General features: G+C 37.9%; 1 protein-coding gene across 10 annotated transcripts in view; it reads left to right on the forward strand.

The window, feature by feature from the left end:
- The window catches only part of HDAC9 (histone deacetylase 9), a gene marked incomplete at its 3' end in the record, with an annotated part of 846,383 nt that overhangs the window by 369,858 nt on the left and 456,600 nt on the right, over positions 1-19,925 (forward strand). For 4 of the 10 annotated variants that reach the window (XM_080665383.1, XM_080665387.1, XM_080665385.1 and 1 more), the window contains exon 3: positions 7,577-7,639. In XM_080665383.1, coding sequence (XP_080521509.1) covers positions 7,577-7,639 — 63 coding nt within the window. Of the gene's footprint in view, positions 1-7,066; positions 7,332-7,576; positions 7,640-19,176; positions 19,398-19,925 lie in introns of those variants that run through there. The other 6 variants (XM_080665389.1, XM_080665384.1, XM_080665390.1 and 3 more) reach the window with 3 other exon arrangements.

The following is a 19,925-nucleotide window of genomic DNA, read 5'->3' on the forward strand; positions in this document are numbered from 1 at the left end:
TGAGCCTGCAACCGAGATACATGCCTTTAACCAAAATCAAACCCTTCAGTCCACAGACTGATGTGTTCTATCCATTGAGCCAAACTGGCTAGGGCTAACACCTTGAGGTTTTAGACGTTATTTCCTATTAATGTTTTCTCCCTAACTTATAACGGGGAATGGCATTAACTTATGCTTGAAAATTCCCTGTCATTTAGCCTTCAGAACACTAATTACTCCTAGACTTTAGTTTCCTTTAACTCGGATTGGGTTCCATCATATCAATGCAGAATTGTGCAAATTTAAATAATCAAAAAGGTCTGGAATTTAAAATAAGTGCAGTTGACTTCCAAAGGGTCTTTTATACTTACGAGAAACATTGTTGAGAATTTCCTTCAGATACAGCCAAATAAGAAGACAACATTCCCCAATTTATTAAGAAAAAAAAACAACAACACACATTGTTATAGTTTCAGGTCAAATAACTAATGTTAGCTATTGATTTTTAGCTAAATAGTCCCTGGGGTCTGTAATGAAAACATTAGCTGTGGGGGTGCATTGTGGATTGAAGATATTTGTAGGTTGCAATTAAGCGTACAAATATCAAACTCATCATGCATATTTACATAATTCACATATATCCATTCAACCAACATGTGTAGAGTGCTAATGGTTTGCTAGGCAGTGTGGAACAGGCACGTAGATGAATGACATTTCTCTGTTCTTGACTTGCTGAGGTCTAGTGAGGGGAACAGATAAGTAACCAGATTATTAAACTCTTCAATGGTTTATGTTATGATAGAAGTAAGGATAATTAGGTCCTCTCATTCATGACTGCTCTGGTCCCAGGAGTTTGGCCCAGGAGATAGTTGGGGCAGAATTTTGAAGAATGAAATGGATTTACCACTTCTGTGCTCAACTAGGGCTGTGTATTCCCTTCTGTAAACTTACCAAATGCAGGGCTTTACTGTGAAATGAAAGGGAAAAACTATAAATGTCATACTTGAATAAAGGGAAGGGAAGGGTTAAAACAAAAGACTACAGAAATACCTAACTGGCAAGTGTAAACTAAAAGAAAGTCTGTTCCACAAGTTTTGAGGTTAAAAACATTTTAAGGGACAAAGAAAGACTTTATAGTCAGGTGAAATTAAATGGAATTTTCAGATAGAAAACAGTGGAAGAGCATTCTGGAATAGAGGAAGGTATGGGGAAATGAAGGATTTGTGTGGGTAAAATAAAGAAATTTTTTGTGGCATGAAGTTTGATAAAGAAGGTAAAGGAATTAAGTTCTTAAGTCAGGTTTGTCGTGAGAACGTGAATGGCCTGAGAGTTCACGATTCTCTGTTCTTGTCACTGGAATATGGAAGAAGATTCCATGCCCGTGAGATCTCTGATATACTTAGTGATGTGGCCAATTGCAAATGTTTGTACTTTAGTTATATGCCATTACTATAAATATTTTGATCAGTCAAAAATAAGTAAAGTATGTGTTGGGTTTTGTTATTTCTTAAATTTGGTAGTTGGTACCCAACTAGATGCAATTATGAAGTCAGAATTTAATTGCAACATTTAAAAATGTTACTATTTTCAGAGGCAGGCCTTCTGGTATGCTCCTGATTTAACTTGGTGATAGAAATGGTTTGGTATGGTAAATATCAACTTGACCTTTATGGTGAGAAATGACATAAAAAGCTCTGGGCTGACTTTTTAATGTCTGCCTTAGTAATTTATATTAGTACATGGAAATTACTCTTATCACACCTCTCAAATGTAGGATTCATCCAGATGCTATATATGACTATTAATTTTGGTGATCAGAATTCCACTTATTTCCAAGATGATCAATATCAAAGATGCAGCTACATAAGGAGGCTTACTTTATAGAACAATATAAAATTAAACATTAGAAGCATACCAAATAGCCAAGATCAGAATGCTAATTTTACATAATTGGGACTCTCTCAGAATTTTTATTTTCATAGCTCTGTAGCCAAAAGTGGTATTTTGTCTTGAAACTAAGACTTTTTTCAGAGCCTCTGGTCCCATAATACCTGGTCTATACAAAGTTCAGTAAACATAGGATGGTTAGTCGAGGTTGGTTGGTATTTCAGAATCAATGCTGGTGGGAATGCAGACTGGTGCAGCCATAATGGAAAACAGTATGGACAATATGGAGTTTCCTCAAAAAATTAAATATGGAACTGCCGTTTGACCCAGTGATCCCACTTCTAGGAATATATCCTAAGAAACCCGAAACCATCAGAAAGAATATATGCACCCCTTGTTCATAGCAGTGCAATTTATAATAGCTAAGATCTGGAAACAGCCCAAGTGCCCATCAGTAGATGAGTGGATAAAAAGCTGTGGTACATTTATACCATGGAATACCATGCAGCTGTAAAAAAGATCTTTTACTCTTTGAAACAGTAAGGAGGTAGCTGGAAAGTATTATACTAAGCAAAATAAGCCAGTCAGAGAAAGACAATAAGCCAGTCAGAGAAAGACAGTTATCACATGATCTCACTCATATGAGGAATCTAATGAACAAAATCAACTGATGAACACAATAGATCAGAGACATAGAAGGGTGGAACAGACTGATGAATATCAGAGGGAAGGCAGGGGTGGGTGGGAAGAGATTAACCAAAGAACTTATATGCATATATTTCTCAAGTGACTTTTGTCAGGAAGGAGGTTGAGTCTGAAGCTATATTTTAGAAATTTTGAGTCAGAATAGTATAATCAATGGAATTTGCCAATTAAAAAATAGAACCTATGGTACTAGGCAATGCAGTTGATAACCAGACTTTTCTAAAGGCTCAGCCATCACTGCAATTATTAGACCTACTCAACTGCATTATTATGTTGATTTATTAGTGCCAACATCTTTAAGATACTTCACAAGAAAAATATATGAAACTCTGTTCACTCAAAAATATGTGATAATTTTTTTCACTCAAATTATACCATGTAAGACAATTTCTGATACAGTCTGTTGCCTGACCTTTTTCATTGGTTATTCTATCCTGTGAAATAGTGACAAGGCAAGAAAAGTAAATGCAAGAAATAAAGTTAATTATTGAGATTTTAATCAGATATGCTAAAATGACAATCAATGAAATATTAGATGTTGAATATTATATTAGTGTCCTGCTCTAGGTCACTAGTCTCTTAATAGGATTCCCTGCAACAGAGGTACGTGCCCTTGACTGGAGTCAAACCTAACACCCTTTAGTCCCTGGGCCAACTCTCTATCCATTGAGCCAAACTGGCTAGAGCCATAGTCACTGTTTTTATTTTTTATTTATTTATTTTTTTTATTGTTTGAAGTATTACAAATAGTAGTACATATGTCTCCTTTTTTTCCCCCATTGACCTCCCCCCGGCCTCCCCTACCCCCCAGTACATGCCTTTACCTGCCCCCCCCCCCCCCGCCATGTCTTGTATCCATTGGTTATGCTTATATGCATGCGTACAAGTCCTTCGGTTGATCTCTTACAGCCCTCCCCGCCGCAACCTCCCCTGCCTTCCCGCTGTAGTTTGACAGTCTGTTCAATGCTTCTTTGCCTCTGTATCTATTTTTCCCCCATTTCTTTCCTTTAAAAAATATTGCCTCTGCAGACTAGAAATAAAGATATAATAACAAAAAATGTTTGAGTCCCAATTTCAATGTCCAACAGTTCTGAGTCCCCGTTTCAATGTCAAACAGTCCCATAATCACTGTTTTTAAAAGATTTTTTTTTCTTGATTTTTAGAGAGAGAGAGGAAGGGAAAGGGAGATGGAGAAAGAGACACCAATGTGAGAGCAAAACATCTATCAGCTGTCTCCGGCACATGCCTACTGGGGACCCAGCCCCAAACCGGGCATGTGCCCTGACCTGGAGTCCAACCAGCAACCTTCCAGTGCACAGGACTAAGCCCAACCAACTGAGCTCACCAACCAGGGCCATCATCACTTTTAAATCACATTTTGCATTAGGATTGGATTCCCCTTCCCATTTCCTATTAAGCTGGGAACCATCCCCTCTATCATTTTCATTTTTTACTTGAACTGTAAAATATAATATTGATTAATTTCCAAAATATTGATTAAATTAAATTTTATTATATTGAGATATAAATGAGGGAATGCCTATCTATTCTAGCTTGACATGTGAATTAGTTTTTATGGTTTTTATAATATAACATTTAATGTCCTTTTTTTCCAAGTCAGTAAATTAGTTTTGTAAATGCCCTTAAAGAAACCTAATCATATTTCTTTACTGCCATTGTTGAAATGATATGAGAAAAATTAACTCAAAATTCTAAATACTTAAGTTCCTGGATAATGAAACTACGGTAATCAGTATACTTGGTGGTTGTTTTAATGATGCTTATTTTCCCTTTCAGAAACAAGTAGTATCTATTTTATGGTAATTGTCCAAAGTCTTTTCACTCTACACTGAGTTTTTATTATCAGGAGTTGAAAGATAAGACTGCTTGATAGAAAAATAAAGCTGAAATAATGCAGGGATGAAATGTAATAGACCTCAAGTTAAATAACTTGGTAAAAATGAAGAAAGCACATTATTCACACTATTTTATGTGGAATGCCCTCTCTTGGAACCTCTGAGAAATAGGATAATTACTAAGTCACTCTTTGGAGTTTTATTTTTTATGATTATAAAAGCTTGGAGAGTTTTGTAGTTTGAGGGTATAATTTAAACTTAAAAGGATGAAAGATATTTGAGTATATTATAGCAATACTGAGATTTTTGTTATCCATCAGATGTTTATCACTGGTTTTGCATATTCTCTTCATAACCACTCTGACACAATGAGACAGTGGTCCCATTTTTCAGCAGTAGGTACTATTAACATGTATCCTGAATATCTCAGATAATTGTGTGCATCATATCCATAAGGGACAAGTTGGCAACCTAGAGAACACGAAGACTACACCTACTTAGTCAGATATGAGCTAGTAGAGACTAAGCAAGACTCTGTAGTCATAATAACAGCAATGAGTGCTTTTACAACCTCCTCCAAGTCTTTTCACTTTCTTCATGTATAAAATAGGGAGCTCCTTTGTACTAGATGAATGGTTTTCAGTTATTTTTTAATACAACAAGTCATTGTTCAAAATGAATCTTACATACCCAAATGTCGTCTCAAAAACGTGAGGCCACCCTGGCGGGAAGAAGAACCTTTTCTTTGGCTACACTGCAGTTGGCTGTGGCATGGAGCGTGTGTCAACTGCCAGGTTCCTCAGCATCCTGGGGACCGAGAGCTTGAACACCATTGTAGACAATCTCTAAATGTCCAAGGTCTAAAATGCTATGGTTGGTTACATCATTGCCAAGTAAATTGCCAGATCCACAGTATTTCCATCCCTTGAATTTTATATACCAATCCCTTAATTGAGTGGAAGTTCTCTTGTAATACCAGATGGAATTAAAAGGTGTTTTTTTTTTTTCCCCCACTGAGAGGAACATAAGATTTTCTTGTTTAGCTTAAGTAAATGCCGTTTGGAATAGGTTCTTTTTTTAAATCTTGTAATTTATCTGTCCAAATATAATTTTGCAAGAAGTAGGAGTCAATCTATGAAAGAAGGAAAATTAGTGCTATTTTCTTGGACAGTGGGTTACCTGCCTAATGACTTACCAAGTTTCCTCCCCCCCACCCCAACTCTGTGTCCTCTTGTTCTCTTTCCTCTGCCCCACTCTGTCCTTGAGGGAGGTCCCTCCTCCACCGGATTGCTCTGGGAACCTTGAAACATTCTGCCTGTTCTTCTTCCTTCTCTGTTGCTACTAGTGCCGTAGGAATTACACTTTCCTTGCTACTCTAGTTTAGAAAAGGGAGAAAGGCTACCATATCAGTGGGTTATCACTTTTGCATTTGCCCTTGGAGTGGCTAGATGCTTGCAACCCAATCTGTGATACAGAATTATTTCTCATACACAAATGATGTTATAAGTGCAGACCACAGACTATAGAATTCTCAGTATTACATACTGTAATATATTTACTTTATAGATGAGTTCCCCAAAGTGTGTTGGTCTGGGAATCTAGCAACTTTTATAAATGCTATTTGTTTTAGAAAAGTGAGGTCTGTTTTTCAGGTAACCAATGTAGAGATGAACAGCTGGGGACTCAGCATGTTTATTTACTGATGGTGCATACGTTCACTAATTCTGCATCCATCCGTAAGAAAACACCCACACCTGCTTCTCCTTTTCCAGGTAAATTGAATTTAGCCTGAGAGGCTGAAATAGATGGAATATTTTCAGGTCTAAGCTATTCTTTTAAATGTAAATATCATAGAGACTGGATGCGATCAAATTGATATTGGGTACCACCATCATATCTAGATTTGTGAAATGGACAATTGCCTTACATAAATAGCAAGTAAAAAAAAAAAATCAAGCCATCCTTCATAAATATTTTATTCTGGAGTGTGCTTGTTTTCTGAAACTACCTCTACTAAATCTCCTGTCAGTCTTGAAACTAGAAGGCAGAAAAGCTTCTAGTGCCACAGCCAACTGCAGTGTAGCCAAAGAAACAGGCAACAAAAATAGAACGCCAGGATTGCTGTGCGTGGGTGAGGCAGAAACCACATTATGAGCAAAAGCTTCCAGTATTATTTTAGAACCAATACAGAGCTCTGCACTTCTCTCCTCTCTTTTCCAAAAACACATACTACAAAAATAAAATGAAATGAAATGTATGTGCATTTGCCCTCTTAGAATTATGTTCTTAATTTTTTTTTATTTTTATTTTTTGCCTTCCTTTCTTTGGATGCAAATCGCCAGTGTGGAAACAGTGTGTAAAGCAAGCTCGAAGGGAGGAAAGAGTTAATTGCTCCTAAGGCCCTGCAATAGAGAATTATGGTTTGAAAGATAGAGGCTGGACAGCTGGGTTTGCTGGGGTATTTTTAAATGCATTAATGCAGGCTCCAATCACTCGGCCAGGCTTGACCTATTTTTGGCTCAGGCCGACCATTGTTCTATTTCTGTGCCTGCGGGCCATGCTGTTGTTGATTCATATGCAAATGGATTATCACTAGGTTTAGCCAACTTGAGCTGAGAGAGACCAGAGAGGGAGGAAGATACACACACAAACAGAGAAGGGCACCAGCTGAAGCCACGCGCAGGACTGCTGCTTCTTGCAAGGAAACTCTAGCAGCCCGGAGAACTTTAAGCCAGGTTTAATTGGTTTCTCTTTCTCATGGGTAGAGTTAATATTTTTCTACTTATTCTGACAAAGCAATAGCCCCGAAGCACATTCCAATTTCCCACCTGCTTTTAGTGTTCGGGATAACCTAAACTCCAGAGAGCCAGAGCATCCACCCGATCCTCTCTGCTCTGCACACAGGTTGGTAACATGGGAAAAGTGTCCAGGTCTTTGGAAAAAGTGTGTCCATCTGAACAGAAAGGAAATCATAGTGGGAGTTGATCCTCTGCTGTTTCTCCTTGGGGAGGAGGGAGGACCAGCCCAGGGAGGGTAGCTCCGGGGCCCCTGCACAGAGAGAGCAGAGATGAATCTTTCATGGAGCTGAAGTCAGAGTGATTGCAATATGCTGCAGACAATTTACGAGAGTGACTCGTGTTTTTCCTCAGATGGGGTGGCTGGACGCGAGCAGCTCTTGGCTCAGCAGAGAATGCACAGTATGCTCAGCTCAGGTAAGAGCCTCTCTCCTCACTGAGACATTGTACCCAGGAAAGGGGGCTGGCTTGGGGAGCGCAGCGAAGAAAAACACCTCTCATAGCTGCTTTTTTGGTGCTCATGCTGCTGTTTTCTTGGTGCGACTGTGGGGTTTATCTTCGATCCCTTTCATTACTGTTTCTGTGCATATTCAGTCTGCTGAGGGCCGGCTGCTTCTGAATGAAATCGCAAGCTTCTGAGGAAGGATGGGACTGAGATAAAGTCAAATGTAGTTGGGGGTGTCTGCCTGACTGTGTAACTAGAAAAAGGAGCTCAGTACTGATTGGAAGCATATTCTAATGGGACTTTAAAAACCAGGTAAGTTCATACCGGGGCTCCAGTTTAAATTGCAGCCCTCACTAGCCGATGGTTTTGTGTTTACAGTGTGCAGTACAGAAGCACATTTATTTATAGACCTACCTTCTGAAATGTGCGTGCTCCGGAGTTGTGAAGGGAGTTTTAATGTGTCTTTTTTTCTCTCATCAGCCTAAAATGAAACTATTTAGAATGAAATAGAATTATTATTAGCAGATGGTTATTTTCGTTTTTTTTCCAAGCCAGGTGGAGAGTCTAGCTAGCATTGTCAGTCAGATGCAATGGCATAACACACTACAGAGGTGTTACATGCAGGTGCAATATTTTCAAGAAGAACAGTAACAGCTTCCAATGTCTACTTTCTCTGTCTGTGTCCGTGCCCATGCCTTTAAGGAGGTGTGCTGATGAGAGCGAAAGCTTGTCAGCTTTACCAACTTCTGTCTGTTCCAAGAGTAGACTCTCCAGGCAATAGCACTTATTTGTCACGGGTGCTTTTCACGTTTATTTCCTCCAGCTTGCTCATAAAGATTGGGATTTGTTTTGGTCCTCTTCTGAATGCTTCCATCTAAATGGACGTAAAGTTCTCCCTCACGTTTCTAAGTTCCTGTGTGGGCTTAATCATAATTATAGATCACCATTCTGACTTCCATGATGGAAATGCGACATCAAACAGTGTTTACTTGGTAGAGCTAGATGGGAAAGAAATATTCCACAGGTTGGCAGGATGTCTGTTACACTGTGGAACGCCTTACCCTCCATGGATCTGTGTTTGAAGCAAGTTTTCTTTAAACCTCGGTTAATTATGAGGCTTTCAAGATTCTCCTGTTGACCCAATCTTTTCATGGAATTAGAATAAAATAATCAATTTTGTACTATTTGGTATGTTTCCACTTAAGTGACAGGAATTCTATTAATTGATAGTGTCTGTTTACCTAAGCAATTGTACCAGCCATCCAGCACAGTTTATTATCTTCCTGGTTGTGAATTTGACAAGAGCTTGGGGAGAGGTCAGCTGATGTGTCTTTGATGGAACTGGTCATTGAACTTCTTAGCATTTTACTTTTTACAGATGGACCAACTCTTTCGAAATAACCATTTCAGATATCTTTTAGCATTGCACTTTGTCCTTTTAGTCCTCATCTCTGGGCTGCAAGTTTGATATTTTTTTCCAGAGGATAGAAACGAAACAAAGCTGCAATTGTCTCCTGACCTTGATTCTCACTCCAGGTGTTTACAAGCTTCACTGTTTCTCAGTGTCTGATGATTTTATCTGACTTTCCCGGACTTCAGTTGAGAGTCATCTTTCCAACATTTAATGATTTTTATGCAGAGCAACACTATGCCAAGCAGGGCAGTGCTTGGGGCAGCCCATGCTGCTGTCAGTGCAGCAGGAAGCAACATCGAAGCACCAGCAATGAAAGGAAAAGTGATGTAGATTGATCGAAGCTCCCAAGTCTGTCTGGTATAAATAAGGAAACTCCACTTTCTATTTATTTTTAAAATTTGAAACATAAACCACTTGCATCTTTCCTATCATTCTGTGCAATGTTTAATTTTGTTTAATATAATATGTCCTTAAATTTAATCTCCCCAAGTCTTTCTTGTATACTTCCCCTGAGGGACTTGGCTCTGACACTTGGGGTCACGGCAGTATTGTACAAAATGCTGATGCCTGGGTTCCAATCCCAGTGTTTCTGATTTAATTGCATAGGAAACAGGCTTGAGTATTGGGATAAACTCTTCCAAGCAATCCTAATGTACAGCCAACTTTGAGTCACTGATGTGAGGGGGCGGGGGGAAGGACCCTTTAAATTAATCTCTGAATTAGGGCTGTGTTTATCTTAGCTTAGTTACAGATCTTGTTCCACTCCCTTTTGGATCAGTGGCATGGATGTGATTGATGGACTTAGAAACGGATGGAGTCTTTGGGTCTGAAAGAGAGAAAAGAGATATGGTAACAGGACAGAGTGCGGGCGAGAGCACCGTTCTGGGGGTCAAAAGCTCCGTGTTCTGAGAGCTCTGCTGCTAGCCCCTGGTGGAACTGCTTTGCTCACCTGTAACCTGAGGGATAATGATGTCCTCCTGATTGCCTCATGGCGTTCATGTGAGGTTGAAATGTAACCTCATGTTATTAAAGTGTGTACTCTCTATTATTACTTACTGTTTCTAGTGAGTGAACCTGGGCTCCTGGCTCTTCAGTACTTTGCTGTATCTCTCTGGTCAAGACAGATGAGTTAGCTTATTTGTCACTTTGGGGAATTGTTTTTTGTTTTGATAGAAAGTTGTCTTTAGTTATCAATAAATCAGCTATGTTTTTTTCTGGTCTGATAAGAATTAAATTGTTCCCTTGTGCAAATTGTGACTATAAATCGGAGAAGCTAGCGTGTGCGTGCAGGTGTGTGCTCTGTGAGATGTCTCGGTGCATTATATATAATCAAAGGCAAACAAGTTGTAGAATATGCAGTTGAACAGTGAAATCCCAACTGCAGATTTCTTATGATTAATTGTTTTAAAAGTTTTGTTTCGTTGTTAGCCACTGTTTTAGAGTTCCCGTTTGTTATTCTAGTTATATTGAATACTATGCATTAATATAGAAGGTTTTTCTCCAGAGATCTTTATATGCAATTGAATTGTGTTTTATATAGTTCCATTTTTTCCCTAATATTGACCCACCCAGGCTAGATATCTTAGGTAGAACTATGTTCTTCAAGGTAGTCTGCTAATGCCTTTTTCGTTTAAAAGGCGTTACGGTATTGAATCTTGGAGTTCAGTATAAGTGACATATTTTGCCAGTCTGCACTTTGGTGGCTTGTATGGGCCCATATAAGGGATAACTACAGCAGAAACTGGAGCCACGTGCAAATATTGACTAGATCACTCAGCAGTGGCTGGCGGATCAGGGGTGTTCTTCAGTGGCCAGGCAAATTGCTTAACGCTTTGGACAGCAGAGCTGTCCAGACAATACCGGAACCATTATTATGAGAGTATGTCCTAGAGTTTGTACAACAGTAATGTAAAATACATTCACAATGAGGAACACGTTTTCACTGTGTCTTCATTCTTTATTGTTTTCTTTTTCTCTTTTGTTATTTACTTCTGCTTTGTATTCTTAGTTAGGGTATAAAAGAAAAACATTTAGAACTAAATCCTGAATTTCTTTATGGAAAGTGTATCTTCACCTTTTGAGAATCTTTTCCCTCTTGGCGTGCGTATTGTCAAGGGGAAAGGAACATTTTAGACTCAGTAGTCGTTTACGTCTGCTTGGAAAGCAGAATCTAATTATGAAAATGTAAGTCTGTGAAATGCTCCTGTCATGTCAAGAATCACTTCTGGTATTACCCATAATTGCTGTTTTGCTGTTCTCTAACTCAGGTTATCTTCACGTACAAGGCTGTTATCAATTTGAATATTTGATAGGTAGTAATCAAAGAGCTAGTTATAAATAGGCCCGTTCATAATGGGGACAGGAATGAGTATTTGTTATTTCTGAGGACCAGGTGGCATTATTGTTATATCCTTTAAGTAAGAAGACTAAAAGAAACCCACATTCTGAATTTTAAAGGGTGCTTTTGATTTTAGAGATGGGAAATTTGAAAATATAGTGCATAATTTCTCACCATTAATAGATAATATAGTGATCCTAAAATAGTATAAGCCAGTAACTGTGCCCTCCCCCACCCCCCACATACACACGATAGTAACAATAACTGAGCAAAGAAAATGAATGGCCTGACCTACTGTAATATACCTCAGAAACTAATAGTCAAGGAAAAGATGGAATCCGTGATCAGAACAGAGAGACCTAACAGGGCCTGAATCCTGAGAGTCCCTTAGAATTTTACCGACAAGATGACAACTTGCTGAAAATTCTCTCCAACTCAGGAGAGAAGCAAAGTGACGAGGTTATCTTCCATTTCTGTTGTGTTTTGTTTGTTGTTATTGTTGCTGTTGTTTCTTGTGACTGAGGAATAGCAGAAAGGATTTTGGAAGAGGAACTAATGAAATGGAAGAAGGTGAACAAACATTACCTCTCTGGAGAAATGAAGGCTTTGGAGCAATACTCCACATTGGGGAAATGATCGATAGTTCTTTGCAATGTAATACCCTTCCCTCACTAAGCTTATAGCTGCCACCAAGAAGAAAACATCAACTCACTGAATCCAGGGAATTGTCTAATAATCCTACATAATAAAGATGTAATATGCAAATGGTCGTTACCCCTTGACGTGTAATGACCAACAGCATAACGACCGGATCACGGATCAGCAGGAGGGTGGGGCAGCGAGCTACAAGCGGTTGGTGGAGAACTGCAGGAGGGGGCAGGGCAGCAAGCTATGAGGCGGGGCCAGGGGGAGCTACAGGAGGGCGTCAGAAGCTACTGGCACACGTACTCATGGCAGGGCTACTAGTTGTTTCTTATAAATAGAGTACCTAATTTAATAAGAACATAAATTCTGTAAAACAATAACTCAAAGATGAGATGATGAAACAATAGAGTGAGATGAAAAAGGATATTTTAGATCTAGGGAAACAGATTGGGAATGAAAAAAGCATGATAATTATAGAACAAAAAAATATTCATTAGAAATAGCAGGGAACAGAATAGACACCAGTGAAAATCTTTACCAACAAAGAGGAAAGGCTTGAGACAATCAGTTGGAATGAAAAAGGAAAATTAAAGCATTTGGAGAGAAGTCAATGATGAGAAAGACAAAGGCCTTATAACAAAAAGATTATTTATGTCCCTGAAATTGATATTTCAAAACATTTAAATGGAAGATTATTTTGTGAAAATGAAGAAAGGTCATTTCACTGAAAAAGTAAAAAATAAATCTGCAGATTAAAAGCGTTCCTGTCCTTTAGGAAGATTTTCTAGAAATGTTCAGCACAGAGTCCAGTTAGGGCTATTGAATTAAAAATTACAAATAATGTTCCAGGGGCTCATGCAGATAAAGCAAAGATCTATGGTGGGGGAGGGTAGGAAGGGAATCTGCGAGACTTAACAAAACATCAAACATTTCCAGTATCTAATACCAGAGGATAATGAAAAATCTCTGAAGTTCTAGAAATTCAATCCACTGTTCCACCCAGGCAAGATGTTACTAAAATATAGGGAAAATAAACAGGCAAGGTAGAAATTCTCAGACATGAACTACACTGCTTAACAATGAAACCCACACAATGAAGAGATGAACTACAAGCAAAAAAATGGAATTCAGAAGTGAAGAAAACATAGTAAGATTAACGGAGCAACAATGAATCTATTTAAACAATTATGAGCTTGTGGTTACAGGACAGAAAGCGAGTTTTATAAAGTAGGGCAATGTAAAAATATTCATAAAGCTAACCAATATGAGACATTGGGGAGAGGTGAGAAGGAGGAATGTGTAAAAGTGTTAATATCTTCTCCCTGAGCAGGGACAGACTCCCTGCTGCTTAAAATAGAAACATAGAGTTAAAAAAAAATAAAAAGACTCCTGCTTTCAGCTCAGTGGAGGCTTAGGTTCAGCTTTCTCCGATTGTCCGGAATCCAGGTTTATTGGACACCAGATGCCTCCACCATGCCGAAGTTGGACCCTGAGATCAAAACTGTATATCTGAGGTGCACTGATGGAGAGGTGGGTGCCATGTCTGCCCTGACTCCCCAGATCTTCCCCCTGGGTCTGTCTCCCAAAAAACGTTGCTGATGACATCGCCAAGCGACTGCTGATGGAGGGGTCTCAGGGTTACAGTGAAACTGACCGTTCAGAACAGACAGGCCCAGATTGAGGGAATGCCTTCTGCCTCTGCCCTGACCAACAAAACCCTCAAAGAACCACCACAAGACAGACAGAAAGAAGCAAAAAAAAAAAAAAAAAAAAAAGAAAGAAAGAGAAGAAAAGTTAAGCAAGTGGAAATATCACTTTTGATGAGATTGTCAACATTGCCTGAGAGATGCGGCACGCTCTTTTGCTGGAGAACTCTCTAGAACCATTAAAGAGATCCTGGGGTCTGCCCAGTTTGTGAGCTGCGGTGTTGATGGCCACCACCCTCGTGACATGGATGACATCAGCAGCGATGCAGTGGGATACCCTGCTAGTCAAGAACTAGAAGGGACTGCACAACCAAATACTAAATGAATGAATGAATGAATGAATTCCAAACACTGATTTTTAAAAATAGTTTCTGTAACCTTAGTGTTTTTTGGAAATAGTACCTCCTATAATTATGTTTATAGTCCCTTCAACTATAGTTTCTATTGTTAAATTAATTGATATTTAATAATTTTAAAATACAAATATGTAATATCTCATTTTTATAAAAGCGTATTTTTTGTCTACTCACTCATTGCCCAGAAGAATCCATGCATTGATAGAAAGAAATCAGGAAAAAGTTTGCGTGTGTGTTCATGGTCTTGGGTGTTAGAGGGGCTTTTACTTTTATCATCATGCTTTTTTAACTTGTTTGAATTTTTATAATATTCACATATCTTGTAAAAATGTGTTTCTTACTCTTCCACTCACAAAGCTACTGTGCCCGAATACATACAGTGAGTAATGTAAGGAGTAGGTATATGAGTTAGGTTCTATTCCACAGCAGGTAATAGCAAATTCTACTCCAAGTGGCAAATGACCAAGACATTTACCACTGAGTGAACTAGCAGGGTAGTTGGGCAGCCCTAGGCGGTCAGTAGTGTCAGCAGCATGCGGGTCCTTCATGCTGCTCCATTCTGCGGGTCTTAGAGTTGGTGTCATCACAGGGCTGTTTCCTCCAGGAGTCACAAGCTGACCGTACTCGTTCCAGGCATTGCATCCATTTATGCCTAATAAATTCCAGAGACATAGAAGAGAAAGTGTGCTTTCTTGGGTATTTTCTCAAGGAAGACATTTTACCCAAAATTTGTCCAGCAAACCATTCTGCATAACTCATTGGCCAGAGTAACATCGCCTGCCAATACCTGCGCCAGTCATTAAAAGAAGAATGGGATGACCACTCAGATAGCTCTTCAGGGCCATGGCTGAGCCAGGAAGGATCGATACTACAACTAATGATCTAGTTTCTATTAGGAAGAAGAAAAAGCAAGAAGGATGGAGGTTAGCTAGGTACCATCAGAATTTGCTGCAGTGTATTTGTTGTTGGTTGGATTTCTCTTCTTTGTAATTTTCTGGTTTTATTTTAGAACAAACTTTTGCTATTGGATTACTTCACCTTTTCTTTTTTAATTTTATGTTTTAGTTACAGTTGACATTCAGTATTTATATTAGTTTCAGTTGTACAGCATATTGCTTAGACAATCATATATGGTATTTTACAAAAGTGATTTTCTGTCCCTCACCATATTTCAAGTACCCATCTGTCTGTAATTTTCTTTAGCTTGTAATTTTGACAAAATATAATTAATTAAGTGAAGGAAGTGGACTATATACTTTATCTTTCAATTGAATCTTGGGTCTCCATTTTCATGAAGATACATATCCATTTAAACACTAACATTTTTTGTTTTACCAGTACTGAATATAAAGACTTTTTTTTAGTACTCTTTGTTGTTAGAAGGAACCCTAACATCCCTGGACAGATAACTCAGTTGGTTAGAGTGTCATCCTGATATGCCAAGGTTGAGGGTTCGATCCCAGATCAGGACCCATATATGAAGCAACTAATGGATGCATAAAATAAGTGGAATCACAAATCTCTCTCTCTCTCTCTCTCTCTCTCTCTCTCTCTCTCTCTCTCTCTCTTTCTCTCTCTCTCTCTCTTTCTCTCTCAAATAGTAAGTAATTTTTTTTTTAAAAAAAAGAAGGAACCCTAACGAAGAGACAGAAGTAATTATGGTAGAAAACAGGATCTGTCTAGGTTATAAATCATTTTTTTTAGAAAGGAGGAAAATCAACCTTGTGGACTGGCCCATTACAAGTATTTATTATAAGTTTGAGTAAAATATTCCTTTAATATTGGCTTTGAGAGAAACACAATATTATAGGAGGATTATCTTAAAGATATTCAGAATGCAACTTCTTTGCCAGTATGTTGTTTATAATTAATACATTTTACAGTAATGAACAATTTTAACAATCTGGAATGGTAACTGCATTTTAACAATCCTTTTCTGAATTGGAATACTTTGAAAAAGAATGTAATTGGAATCAAAGCCCATGAAAAAAGACTTTAAAAACAAGCTCTCTCTAGATGAAATTCAAAGATATTTTGGCACGTGCTTCACATCAGCGTGGCTTGCTGTGGTCTGTTTCATTCTTGAAAGAAACTGGACTGTCAGTGGTTGGTCTGGGAGTCATGGTGGCCTCACAATGGACAGTTTTCCCTTTTCTAATCTTAGGAGATTGATAATCTGGGCATGGAAAGGTAAGAAAATACCTTATGTCCACCACTTCTATTCTTTTTTTCACTAAGTCAGATACACACATTAAAAAAATCTAATTTAAACATTTTTTTAAATACTGAACAACCTACACTTCTAAATGCTATCAGAGAATATTATATTTTAAGGTTACTCTGTGATGCTATGGTTTATGAATAGAACACTAAGTAAATCTTCTGTTTCATAAGGCTATCAGTTCCATTCATTATTTTAATGTTAATTTTTTCATAGTAGAATAAGTGATGGGGCTTTTATATATAGTGCTTTTAAAATACCCCATAATTAAATCCAATGAAAACTACATTTAAGGAAGAAGGAAATTTACCAAACCACAAAGTGTAACTAGTCATTTACTTATGATTAAACTGTTTGCATGTTGATGAGGTTGGAAATACCCCAGAACTTCATTTTCTTGCTTCTTCCCCTCATGGTCTACCACTTATGTTAGAAATGTTTAATTTATAATTTATATTTAGTATTGACACAATTGTAGCCATGTGGGTGTCATTTTCAATGATTGAAGTAAAAAAATTTTTTTAGGAACAAAAACCTTGCTTTTATTCGATTGAAGTAAATTTTAATGAGTGTCTATGGCATGACATTTTCAGACTGGGTGAAAATATAAGAGTCATAAAGCTTTTTCAAAATCTGACAAAGAACAAACAAGAAGATTTCACTGTATTTCCAATAAGTTACATTATGGCCTGGGATTTCTTGCTTTAGTACAAAAATGTTTACCCAGAATGTTTCCAGGGAACCCCATGTAGGGTGAACTAGAAAAGCTCTTGGTGAAGTGAATGCCATTGAGATTGTATTTGTCATGGTGTTTTTTACATCTGCTTACAAATGAAATTCAAGCGTGTATTTTGAATCGTGATTTTACATCAATACAACCCACTTTAGATTATAAAGAGATAGTATCACCATTAGTTATCATTATTAGTTTTCTACCACATTCTACTCTGATCTAGTTGTTCAGTCTGAATTTAAAAGGTCAATGATTGGACCCATGTTTTTTCATAATTTCTTATCACTGTCATTATTATTATTGATGTAATAAGCTAATGTTTCAAAGCTGTTTCTGTACCAAGCATTGCTTTATCATTCAATCCTCTCCACAATTTGAAGAGGTCTGCAATATTTACAGTTGCAGCAGTGTTCATATTTTGCAGATGAGGAAAGCAGTTCAGAGGAACTTACTGAGGGTCACCAAGGCTAGGCACTGACAGGGTCTGGTCTGAGCTGGTTCTTATTTACCATGTCCCTACTGCTTTTTCTCCAAGAGAAAAATATTTAGCCTAGGATACTGTTGTTGTTTTTTCATATCTGTTTGGTGCTAAAAATATGGAATCAGCTATATTTATAAGCAAACATCTATGCACACGTCTTAGTCCTGGGAGGTTTAAGGCACAAATAGGTTTCTAAGTTGAGAGGCTTGCTGGAGGATCCTTATTTCACGTTCCCAATGCCTGATGATTAAACTGGCTGAAGTTCCCACTATCCAGGGCTGAGACAAACTTCAGGCAACCTCCGAAGTTCCATGAGGCTGATGACACGCAGAGCAATGAGCAGACACTGGAGACAGAACCAGCCGTCTCCATGCATTTGGTATCTGTTTGCTAGTGCTCCCAATACATCTCCTGAATCATAAGGCAAGGTTTACACCACTTCAAAATAGCACACTATTACTAATGTATTTTAGCAGAAGGTATTTTTTTCAAAGTGGGGATTCCGTTTCTTTTTACCAAAATGCTTGAATGCTTGAATTATACCCACCTTGGTGTTTTTGCTAGGTATTGCACCGGGCGGGGTGGGGTGGGGGGACGGGTGTCAATAAAGTCTGTGTCTCCATGCAAATCCAGATTTCAACATGCAACATCAAACTCCTGAGCCAAAAGAATGATCTAGCTAGCAAAATTTAGCTTCTGCCTGTTTTTAATATATATTGGGCATTTGGGGTGAAAAGTGGATGGCAGTGTTTTCAGATACCAACATATGACATTGTGCCTTATTTTCTTTCCTCGGATGAATATTGTATGCTCCGCAGGTGGCTTGTGCATAAAATTCACTAATTAGATGCTAATCCAATTACTTAAGAGCCAACTCTGGTTTCCATCAACTATTTTTTATAATCTTATTTGCTGTGAGAATCCTGAGCCACTTTTATGAATCAATACATTGTAAAAGCATTATTGATTGTCATTTTCATGACCAGCGTAATTGATTGCTTTCCTAGGAGGGGAGAGCTTTCAGAAGATCATTAAATGCATTAAAATCTGCAGATACCTACATGTCTGTGACTGTCTTTAGCAGGCTGAGTCCTTTGGGTCAGTTATTCTTAGCCTCTGTATTTCTATCTTACGGCATCGCAGGTCTAAGATTAGCTTGTTAGGCGTTATCATGCCATCTGAGTTACCTCCTAATATAACTCTACACTGGAATGATTATTTATAGAAAGAGCATTCTGTCATTTTTGGGTTATTTCTAGTAGTTTAAATAAAGAAGAATAACATTCAAGTGAAACCACAGATTCCTTCCTGCTGCCAAAACAACATGATAACTGTCTGCTTAAGGGGCAATAATGTTTAAATGTGTGCTTAGGGTGATTGCAGAACTCTTTTTATCTCTGCCACCTTGACAGAGAGGGGAGGCCGTGGGGAGTGATGGGTAAAGCCGTGGAAAGGCAGAAGCAGCCTCGATGCCTCTGTCACAGAGCACAGAACACTCTGGTTGATGATGACAACAAGAGACACACAGGGTTTATTTTTAGAAACAGACATTGCTAAGCTCTCTGTTTGGTGTTAATGTGGCTTATAAATAGGACTGCTGGCTGTTGACCTTTCCAGTGAAAATGGCACTATATTCTACACACACGTACACACTCACACTTTTCTTCTTTTTTCAACTGGCAAGAATGTATATATTATTAAGAAAATAACTAGGACATTGTAAAGCTAAGAAATCTTAATTCTGTTAAATTCCTGCATTGGATATACAGTATTTTTAAAAATTCCACGAAGATTGGGTTTTAAGAGATGGTGTATTTGAAAAAGCAATTGAATATTGTAAGTACAATGAATATACAAGTGGGCTATAAGATGGGGGAAAATGGGTGAATGTACTTCATAGATGACTTTTAATAATTACAGTACCTATAAAATAATATCATGTATGCTTTCTTCCAGCTTTATTGCAACAATATATAAAATATAGCTACAAAAGATCAGGAGCATTAATGTCAGTTGCTCCTTTAGATAGGTGAGATAAAATTCTCAGTACATAGGAAAGTAGGTGTTGGTTTCTGCTCATTTTTTTTGGTATAATGCTGAACCCAGATAATTTCATGAACAATAACATGTAGTGTCACATTTGAGAACTGTTCTCTTAGCTTACTTAAATTGTGTGCTTAATTCAGACCTTAGTAATTGAGATTTCACTATAAAATTAGAATTGTGATTTAGTCTGTTTAATTTGCATTTTATATTTCCTGATTATTAACTCGTTGTTAGATGATGAAAATGTTAAAATAGTATGTTAACACATTTCATGTTACACATTAATTGAAGTGCTTTAGAATGGATGGATAATTTAGA

This window comes from Plecotus auritus, assembly GCF_963455305.1.
Source record: "Plecotus auritus genome assembly, chromosome: 4".
NCBI lineage: Eukaryota > Metazoa > Chordata > Mammalia > Chiroptera > Vespertilionidae > Plecotus > Plecotus auritus.